The sequence below is a fragment of the Spermophilus citellus genome (genome assembly GCF_964194105.1).
Source record: "Spermophilus citellus genome assembly, chromosome: 10".
NCBI classification, from domain to species: Eukaryota; Metazoa; Chordata; class Mammalia; order Rodentia; family Sciuridae; genus Spermophilus; species Spermophilus citellus.
Window position 1 is genome coordinate 8,889,347 of NC_138197.1, and position 11,194 is coordinate 8,900,540.

The window sequence follows — 11,194 nt, forward strand, 5'->3', positions numbered from 1 at the left end:
CTCCGGGGCATTGGGCCCTCTAGTCCGTTTTTTGGCAATGGAGCCTGATACCTTTCTCCATGATATCGTGGGTAAACACTTGGTCCTTGTCTGTTTTTTGATAACGGAATACCCTCTATGGTGGTTTGAGAACGGCATTCATTAGCCCAATGTTTCCCTCTATGGCATCGTGGGCAAATACCCGGTATTCTATTCCTTTGATACCCAGCTTTGTTAAACCCTCCTCTTACGGGGCAACTCCTTTTAAATGTCCTGTTTGATTACAATTATAGCATGTTTTGGGCCTGGCATCTAAAGCCTGTTGTACTGCTGCTAAGACTTGCCCTTGTTCATTAATGTCTCTACATAATTTAATATATGTGTTTAAATCTTCATGTCTCCATGGTCTAATGACCTCTCTGCAGCAACGATTTGCTTGGTCATAAGCCAGTTGTTTTATAAATGGCATTACCTCTTCTGTATTACCAAATATCCTAGAGGCTGACTGAATAAGTCTATCTACAAATTCAGCGTAAGGTTCATTAGTTCCTTGTATTACCTTAGATAATTGACCTTGTAAGTCTCCATGCCCCTGTAGAGTTTTCCATGCCCTAACTGCATCTACAGCAATTTGTGCATATACGCCAGGGTCATATTCAATTTGCTGTCTTTGACCCTCATAAGGTCCCTTTCCCAATAGCATATCTATATTTCTTTGAGGGTAACCAGCTTCTGCATTTCGCCTAGCTGTCTCCATGCAAAATTCCTCATTGGCAACCTTCCATAACAAATATTGTCCTCCGTTTAGCACAGATCGACACATGTTAGCCCAATCTGCTGGTGTCATGTCCAAGTTGGTAACAGATTCGACCATGCTTATTGTGAAGGGAGCTTGCGGCCCATAGGTTGTTACAGCCTCCTTTAATTGCTTTATTGTTTTGAAATCTAAAGCACGGTGAATTTGTTGCCCTCCTGCCTGCTCAAGTACAGGGCATGCTAATCTTTGGGGTTCTGTCTCAGAATTCCATCCATCAACTACGGGAGTTGAGGGCCGCTCAGTTGTAGATGGAGCTGTTGGTTGAATTACGCCCTCTGGTGATAGAACGGAGTTAGTAGCAACCTCCTGTTGTAATTCTCCACCTGATGGCTGCTTTTCCTCTAAGCTTGCTTTCTTTAAATTCTCCTCTGTCTGACTAGCTTGAGAGACCTTCTCTTTTGCTTGACCTAGCGTTTTTTCTACCATAGTCTGGACCTCTAACAATTTACTTAACAGTTTTTCGGTTTGTTTTTTACTGGATTCTAATCTACTATAAAGGTAACGTAACCCAATAAGATAGGATAAAACAAAGCCGAAGCAGAATGAAACAAAAACGGAACAGAGAATGCTTATATCAATTTTCTCTTTCTCAGGGCCGAATAACTTCAAACCTTGAGCCAACCATTTTTCCCAGTTCACCTGAGAAAATTCTAGGGCTAGGGAGCTTGAAATAAAAACAAAATAAATCAAAACAAGAACACATTGTTTTTTGAGATGGTCACCCATCCTGTCCCCTTCCCTCAGGGGCGAGCAATTTTACTCACCTCTAAGTTTCAGGCGTTCCCCGTATGGGCCGCCAAATGCCGCAGTCTTGGCTGGGCACAGAATCACGAGCCACTCAAGCAGGAACAAAACTTTATTTTGAAAAAGCCGCCGATACTCTGTAGGCGCCGGCAAGCCCAAACCCGGTCCTCCCACGCGGGCGTCTACCGGAACCGGGGGTCCCCCGGACCTCCCCCGGAATTTCCTCCTACTATCCTTCCCCAACCAATGGGAACTCTCCATGAGTCCCGTAACATGAGTCCGGTAGCAGGCCAAGGTGAACAGCGGGAGTCCAATTTCCATATGAATGTAAATCTTAACATAATCATATCTCAGTGGCTAGCTGGCGTCACTTTACAACCAAAGGTGCCATACATCGTATATTTGCTTGTGGCTCCTAGCAAATGGGCACTCCGAATTTGGAGTCTGATCTCCTCTGAACCCACTGGTGGAAAACAAAGTTTGAGTTCTCTCTAATGGAAGAAATGGAATATAGACACAGACTCAAAAATCAGAAAAGTTGACACCAGGGAAAAATTTCAACCAGCAGCCAAAATGAGCATTCATGTTAGTGAAATTAGCTATTATATAAATAAAATTAAACACTTAACTTGCATTATATGTAAAGTAAATTCCAATGACCTACCTAGAAAAATAAACCTGCAAAATAAAAGCAGGCAAAGAAGGAATACAAACTGTGAAAAAAAGGAATTGGAAAATAATGATCATTTAACGTTTCTTCACAAAAGAACATCACAAATGAAGTAAAATAAAAGCCATATATTAGCAAGTTTATATAATTAAGGAAATTTTTGGTAACCTAAAAAAAAACAAAATAAAACAAACAAAAATCCAATAACTTCTGCAAATCAGAAAAAAATGCAAATCATTAGAAAAATAATTTATATAAAATGGCAATTTTTAATTAAGCACAAATGAACATTCAACTAAGAAATAAAAACATGTTCAACCTCATTAGAAATGCCAAAAAAAGGAAAGAAAAACAAGAACAAGATTTATTATCAAAATATCTGTTGACAGAAACTGTGACTAGCAATATTTGAGGGAGAGGGAAAGCAGGAGGGTTGTTGGGGTGGAATGTACATTTAACTTGCAAGAAAGGCTGAGCAGTGGGGAAAACTGGGGCTCAGCATTGCTGGAATGTTTATTTCCCCCCACAAGTTTGTAGGTTGAAACCTGACTTCCAATGTGATGGGCTATAGGAGCAAATTCTTTGGGGTGAAAGGGGTAGTTAGCCTTATAATGATGGGGTCTTATGATGAAATGAATGCTCTCATAAGAAAAGCGTCCCAAAGTGGGTACAGTGGCACCTACCTATTTGTAACCCCAGCAGCTCAGAAGGCTGAGGCAGGAGGATCATGAGTTCAGATAGCCTCTGCAAAAAGCAAGGTGCTAAGCAACTCAGTGAGACCCTGTCTCTAAATAAAATACAAAATAGGTCTGGGGATGTGGTTCAGTGGTCATGTGCCCCTGGGTTCAAAAAACAAACAAACAAAAAAAAACAAAGAAAGGAATATATGAGACCCAAGCTCTTTTTCCCTGCAGTGTGAAGACACAGTGATAACATGGTCCTGTAGGAGATAGGACAAGAGCCCTTACAGGGAATCAAATATGCTGTCATAGTTGTCTTGTACTTCCCAGCCTCCCAAATGTGATAAAGGCATGTTGTAGCCAGCCTCCAGTATTCCACTACAGCAGCCCAAGCTGATTCTGAGATGACTATTTGACAAAATAGAATATCAAGGACTCTGGTGGTCCTCAAAAAAAGTATGGAGCATGGTAAGAAAATAGGTATGATCTGAGAGAACATCCCCATTATTGTGAAGAGATTGACAGCAGAAATGTGTCATTGAAGGCATTACAGGTGAGGGCTCAGATGAATGGGAAGGACAGGACACGCTATGGAAACTAGAGGGAAAGGGATCTCTGTCATGTAATGGCAGGTAACTAAGCTGAATTTTTTTCCTACAGTAACTGTAAAGTTACTATTTTACTCTCTCTAAATCAATATCTCATAGGGCAATGTGAACCTATTCTTAGTCTCAAATTTTTAACCCTTTATTTTTGCAGTTATTAATGTTTCCTTCCTGAAAACCTGTGATGATGATTAACTATGGGTGCTGTTCTAATTCCATCATTTCTTCTATAACTTCCACTGGGCTTCCTCTGGGGAAAAAAAAAAGATTCTTCCTTCCTCCTTTCTTCTTTTCAAAAAGTGTTTTATCAAAAACGTTTCTCATTATTTCTATATAATGGATAGATTGTTCTCTTTGTTAGAGAAAATAATCATTCACAGAAAGTCAAGATAGACTCTTACCTGATTTTCAGCTATCTGGCTCACCAAGTTCACATTCCCTGTTCTCTCTGTAAAACCTACTCATAATGCCCCCCGAAATGTTGAATATGTGTGACCACTACATTGAGAGGTTACCTACTGACTCCAGTTTCTAGGGTACATCAGCTCTCACAAGTTCTACATCAGCTAGTGATAAAGTTTATCCTTAATTTATTAAAAAAATATATATATGTATATTCTTTCAAAAGAATTTCAAATTTCTTTCAAAATTATATATATATATATATAATTTTGAAAGAAGAGTCAAGGGGTGGGCTGGCGATGTGGCTCAAGTGGTAGCGGGCTCGCCTGGCATGTGTGCGGCCTGGGTTCGATCCTCAGCACCACATACAAAGATGTTGTGTTTGCTGAAAACTAAAAAAAAATAAATATTAAAAAATTCTCTCTCAGACTGACGGTAACGAGGCTGAGTGGAGTTCCCTGAGCTGTGTGAAGATGAATGCCAGAGGACTTGGATCTCAACTAAAAGACAGTATTCCAGTTTCAGAACTTTCAGCAAGTGGGCCTTTTGAAAGTCATGATCTTCTTCGGAAAGGTTTTTCTTGTGTGAAAAATGAACTTTTGCCCAGTCATCCTCTTGAATTATCAGAAAAAAATTTCCAGCTCAACCAAGATAAAATGAATTTTTCCACACTGAGAAACATCCAAGGTCTATTTGCTCCTCTAAAATTACAAATGGAATTTAAGGTAGTGCAGCAGGTTCAGCGTCTTCCATTTCTTTCAAGCTCAAATCTTTCTCTGGATATTTTGAGGGGTAATGATGAGACTATTGGATTTGAAGATATTCTTAATGATCCATCTCAAAGTGAACTAATGGGCGAACCACATTTAATGGTGGAATATAAACTTGGTTTACTGTAAGATAGTGTGCTGTTCATGGATCAGAGGGGCTACATCTTGTTATAGTTGGTTTTTGTTATAATTCAATGTATACAATATTAAAAGTACTGACACATGAGATTCTGTCTAAAAAAAAAATTCTCTCTCTCCCTCTCTCTCAAAAAAAAAAAAGAGTCAAGGGGTGAGCTCCCTTACCATCAAATAATGTGTAGAGCCTCCATCCTGATATGGAAAACATCTGGAAGGTCCTATTTTCTTCCCCTTCTAAAACCCTTTCACTGTTGGACTTCTTCTTGTGGTCAACAGGGCCATGTGAACTGACCCTCCTTAATTGACCCACCATTTTCTGTCCTTCACCACAAATGTGCACAGGAACCCAGCACTGTGGCTCAGCCTGGTTTGTGATACCTGATGTGATTACCTGTGGCCTTTGCTCTGCCTGAAGCAATCTCCCCATATACCTTTTGCACAGCAAACTTCCTTAGTTTATAACTTCTCTTAAAAAAGAAAAAGAAAACAATCCTGATTCTATAAAACTGTTAATGTTTCAACTACTTACTTCCCATAGCAAATAGTATCTTCAACTATAAAATAAAACATTCTTCTGCATGTATGGTGGCCTTCAGCACCTTGAGGGAAAAAGAATTTTCATTTCTTATTGCAAATTACATACCATATATATACCAGGAACTATACCTGCCAGAACTTTGATCTTCTTCTAATTCCGTAATTATATATTATATATTTTATATATATATATATATAAATCTGTGGCCTGTTATAAAAGCTTTGTATATATTTACTAAATGACTAAAGGTGGTTGTGACCCCTTTAAGCAAATTAATTTTATCTTTTAATTTGTCTTCCCTTGGGGTTGGGGATGTGGCTCAAGTGGTAGCACGCTCACCTGGCATGCGTGCGGCCTGGGTTTGATCCTCAGCACCACATACCAACAAAGATGTGTCCGCCGAAAACTAAAAATAAATATTAAATCAATCTCTCTCTCTCTCTCTCTCTCTCTCTCAAAAAAAGATTAGATAATAATAAGATTAAATATAATTTCTCTTCCCTTTGGTTCTAATGAATGGAATACCAGAAATACATTTATCTGAATTATTTGAGTGAATCTATTTTTTTCTTAAATTACAAAACAGGTTTGCAAAATAAAACAATTTTGTAAGTAAGTCCTCTTCTGTTGGTGAATAGCAAAACTGGAAAATTCTAGCTGTTTTATTTAACAGAAATGTGTTTAGTAGGTACTATGGTTGGAACATCTGCATTCTACCAGATTTGTATGCTGGACTCTAACACATGATATGAGATTTTTTAAAGAAGTGGTTTCTATAGGAGGTAATGAAGCCACAAGAGCCTGCCTTTAGGGATGGAACCCCATTGATCCTGCCATGTGAGGCCTGGTGTTTTTTCCTTTTGCCCTTCTACCCTCCACCATGTGAGGGTGTGCTTTGCAGTGCCACCAGGGAAGCAGAAAGCTGATCCTCTGCACCTGCCAGAATATTGGTCTTCGATCTTCCTCAAATTCCATAATTCTCTGTAACTATGAGCAACAAATGGATACTCTTTATAAATCACTTGATCGGTTGTATTTGGTTATAATTCACAAGTCAAACGAAGACAGAGATGGGTATGGAGAACTAGATGCTATGCTGCTGTAACAAATATTTTAAAAATATGGAAAGAGCTTTGGTCCTCGGTGATGGGTAGAGGCTGGCTGTCTGGTGAGGATGCAGAGGGAGAGGAGACTGTAGGCAAAGATCAGATCTTCTTAAGAGATTATTTAGGTGGTTGTGGTTACTGTTTTGTGGAAGTACAGATGGCAAACACGATTCTGATGAGATCTCAGACAAAAATGAGGAATCAGGCAATGAAAATGGTTACAAATGAAAAACAACAAGACAAAAATTGTCTGATTACCTTGTTACAAAGTGACAAAGAAATTGGTTGGATTGTGTTTGTGTCCTATGACACTGGGGCAGGCAGAATTTAAGATTGAAGAACTAGGATATGTAGTAGAAAAAAAATACCTCAGCAAGGCACTGGGCGTGCAGCACGGCTCCTCTTGACTGCTTATAGTAAAACTGTGTGGAGAAAGAAATAAAGATGGAATTTATCATCAAAAGGCAGAACTTAAAGTGTTAGGAGGATTCTTAGCTTAAAAGAATGCAAATATGCGTAACTGGATAGAACACCAAGGTACAGCCTACAGACTGATAAGAACAGTGCTCTGGAAGGAAGCCACAGGTCCTTCACCAAAATGATGGGAGAAGGGACCCTGAAGTCATTTCAGAGGTCTTGGAGGCTGCTGCTTCTATGCAGGCCCAGGGTGCCAGGTCTTTGAGGGCAGAATCTCAGGAATGGGGCCCATGGGAACTTGGGACCTGCTGTTATGACCTCAAGTCTCAGTTCTCCAGTCGTTGTGCTGTGCTCCTTTGACTGTCCCATTGGTGGTTCAGACGTGCCCAAGGGTGGCTTGGGCGTCCAGGGCACAGACATAACTGGCTACATTCCTGTGGTGCTGATTCTGTGGGGGTGCACACTGCTTAGCTCTCTGCATTTCGATTTCACAGGATGCCTTGGAGATCCCCAGGGCCCAGGCAGACAGCAGAAACAGGGCAGGGCTACCAGAGAGAGCCCCCATTAGGCAATTTCTTGTGGAGTCATGGGGACAGGCCACCCACCCGGGCAATGCCCTGTGGAGCTGTAGGGTTGAGACTACCATGGAGAAGCGGAACCCTGAGAAATAAGCTTCGCCAAAGACCCCAGAAGTGCAGAGTCACTAGGATGTAACTCCCACTGGTGAGAGCCCTAGGCACAAAGACTGAAATCTGTGCTGGCTACAGCATGGGATTCTTCCAGCAGATCTGTGAGGACAGTGTTGCCTTGGAGGCTCAGTCCCCTGCCCCAGGGTATCCAGGGCAGCACATGGAAACAAAGAAGTTTATCTCAAGCCTCCATATTGAAAGCTTGCCTTGTTGGGTTTTGGACTTACTGGGGAGCTATTATTCCTCTATTTTATTTTCTCTCCCTTTTAGAATGGGAAAGTCTTCCTCTCCTTGCTCCTGGATCATGTTTTTGAAGCATGTAACTTATTTCACTTTACAACCTTCTCAGCTGGATTTTGTTCCAGGATGAGTCACACCTTCAGGCTTACCCATCCATGTCAGATGATAGTTAAAGTTTGCACTTAGATTTTTAAAGTTGATGCTGGAATGACTTAGGACTCTGGGGATAATAGGCATGGAATAAATATATTTTGTATGTGAGAAAGGCATGAATTTTGGGAGGCCAATCACAAATGTTTAAAGGAACATGCCCTTGCAAATGTTTAAAGGAATATGCCCCCCTGCCCAGCAATTCCTGTGTTGAAATCCTAAACCCATCACAATGGATATAGGAGGTAAATTTCAAGGTCTCCACCATCCTTAATGGGATTAGTGCACTCATACAAGTATTCTAGAGAACTAGTTGGGCCCCTTTTGCCCTTCCATCCATTCCACCTTTAGAGGACGTAGCAACAGGTGCCATCCTGATGGCACTGAGACTGTTGGTGATTTGACCTTGAACTTCAGCTTTCAAAATCGTAACAAATAAATTTCTGCTTTTACAAATTACCCAAAAAGGTATTTTGTTAGAGGAATAGGAACCAAAGGTATTTTGTTAGAGGAATAGGAACCAAGAAATAAGGTACCTGGTTGACTAAGATCCCAAGATCCCGATTAGTCTATAAAGCTTATGTAAGAAGGGATCTGGATTTCTTCTAGATGATTGCTTTCTATGAGCAATGCTTCATTAAGGCTGAAATGTTTCCTAGCAACCTGTTCTCAGAAGAAGTTTCTATCATAGAGAGAAATGGGGCCGTTATTTGTCCTTATCCCTGCCAGACAGAATAACCTCATTATGTTGATGATAAAAAAACAGAACCCACAGGCAAAGACAAACTGCCATTAGTGGTCAGGCAGACTCTGAGCATCAGTTTTTCAAATCTAATCAGCTTCCATCTTGGATAAACTTTAAACTACCTTTTAGCTCGAACAGTCTGTTTTCAACCATATAACATTAAAAGTAGATTAAAGATTTACTTGAATGGGTCACGTGAGAAAGGCAAGTCAGGGCGCTCTGACCAGTTACCTCTGGATTACCACACCATGGGTCCCTGCTTACAGATCCAGAGAATTGAGTTCAAGCTCCGTAGAGTCCATTTTTATTCAGTCTTGTCTCACGATTCAGATCTTTGATCCCCACCTTCCATGGTTTGTCACGTTTGAGGTTTTGAGGCTGAGAAAGGAAAGTCTATGTCATTCTGTCCAGAAGGCATTCCACCCTTCCGTGAGGCGAGACTCATCTCCCAGTGTGTCATCTTCAGGGAAGACATCCCCTCTCTGCAGAGCTGAGTACTCATTACTCATCTTTGAATCCACAGTGAATTTTAATGCCATTCAAGCACAATATAGGAATCCAACTTAGCCAAAATTATTATTTGCCTGAAACACTTCCCTGTGCTTTTAAAAAATATTAAGCATTATCACATACATTCTTTTAAATTTTTCTGTTATAGTTCAGCTGCAGAAAACTGGTCATATTTCTGGGCCTGCATTAGGTTACTGAATGAACCACCTCTGGATGTTGATGTTAGACTAGTGACAATCAAGGTAATGAAGACACCGGAAGGACACAGAAAGAGGGTCAGGTGCAGAAACATTCTCCTATGAAAGCCAGAAGGCCACATCAGGTTGGGTAGGGACAGGGCAGGAGTTAGATAGGGTATGTAGAGAAGCAGAGTTCCATAGACTCTGGAACTTTGCAGCACCAGGAGTACTTAAATTTGTCCTGAAGGGCTGGGGATGTGGCTCAAGCGGTAGCGCACTCGCCTGGCATGCGTGCGGCCCGGGTTCGATCCTCAGCACCACATACCAACAAAGATGTTGTGTCCGCCGATAACTAAAAAATAAAATATTAAAAAAAAATTCTCTCTCTCTCTTTCGCTCTCTCTTTAAAAAAAAATAAATAAATTTGTCCTGAATTACAATGTTTCATTTATAATTTTTACCCAAACTCAGTTAAAGTCTTAATACCTGGGATGCAGAGAATAGCTAACTAATTGAATGCCAGAAACCAGACAACGATTTTCTGAATGATTTACTTGCCTGTCCCTGGTGTATTTTTCCTTTCCAGCCTTTCCTTTCCTTGCACAGAGGTGCTAAACCTAGGCAGGGACACCCTTTGTTCTTCCCTTCTCCCTCCATCTCCTCTTACTCCATACCCACTGACCTCCTGCAGAGTTCCCTTCTCAGGACTGAAAACACAGCTTCCATCCACAGCAGTCATAATTGCTCATCCCTCACTCTGGGCCACCTCCCCTGTACTGCTCCCACCCCTCAGTAGAAACCTCAAATCTCATTGAGATTTACAAGCTCAAGCATTTGTTTCAATTCTTGGTGTTTTTCTTTACTGAATTGTTAATACTTCATGTTTGATGATTTTTCTCTGTGAACATTAAATGAGAAGATGTATGCCTAGAACATGAACTTAATGGGTCTGCTGATGGTGTGTGGGTTTGTAAAATCTTCCTTATAGAGATGAAGCAAGGATTAACTGTGTTGTAGATCAGTTGTAGTTTTCCTCTGCTTAATCAGAGATCCAGAATCCCACACAGAGAGAGGGGAAGAAACAAGATAGTTGACACCAAAATGCCGGTCCTTTAAGCTTTGTTTTAGGTTGATTTTGGCGCCTGACTGCTGCCTTGGGATGCCTCCCTTCTCCAACAGGCATGACCAATAACCCAGGGACCCCACTCTGCAGGCACCCCCCTTCACTTGGCAGGCTGCCTTCCTAGCACAAGCTGGAGTGTCATGGTGACAGCTCATCCCTGGAGCCTGGCCTCTGGTGAGCTGAAGAGGCTTTGGGAGCTCACCTGGACATTGCTTCTTCTGTACTGTTCCTGTCCTGCTGTCCTCCTCATTTCCAGTGGAGCTACTAGGGTTACTGAAGCACTGCTGGAGCTCATGCTCAGTACGGAGGACAGTAGCTGCTGTTGGAGCTCTGCTGAGGACAAAAGGGGGGCTCCTGGGGTTCATTTCCTGAGCCCTTTGTCTTATGCATGAGGCAAATCATGGCTGTTCATCTCCTTTCCAAGGCAAGATCCCCACAGAACAGATGGCAGCCCTCCTAGCCTTTCTGCCAGGCAGAAGGCCCAGCTTGCGCCCTGTTACAGGTCCTACCAAAAGGCATCACATGCCCTGGCTCTTGAGAAGGGAGAATTTGAAGAGGAAGTGGAGTGTGGGGAACTCGTCTACTGGGTTAGATGAGCTCAGAATGCCACCTGAGTCCAGGAACCACATTGTGTTTAAAAAATAAAATCATATATGCAAAAATACGACAATGAGCTTCTATGTCATATGTTT

The 11,194-nt window shown here is 41.4% G+C and overlaps 1 protein-coding gene across 1 annotated transcript; it reads left to right on the forward strand.

Moving 5' to 3' along the window:
* Positions 1-4,320: 4,320 nt before the first annotated feature.
* On the forward strand, positions 4,321-4,902 carry LOC308658469 (proteasome maturation protein-like). Its single transcript, XM_081311182.1, has one exon. It carries the CDS (start codon positions 4,371-4,373, stop codon positions 4,794-4,796), a length of 426 nt encoding a protein of 141 aa, XP_081167308.1. The 5' UTR covers positions 4,321-4,370; the 3' UTR covers positions 4,797-4,902.
* Positions 4,903-11,194: the final 6,292 nt, after the last annotated feature.

What these genes read in the sequence shown, in the direction of transcription:
- LOC308658469 (XM_081311182.1), top strand. Translation starts at nt 4,371, where the DNA reads ATGAATGCCAGAGGACTTGGATCTCAACTAAAAGACAGTATTCCAGTT.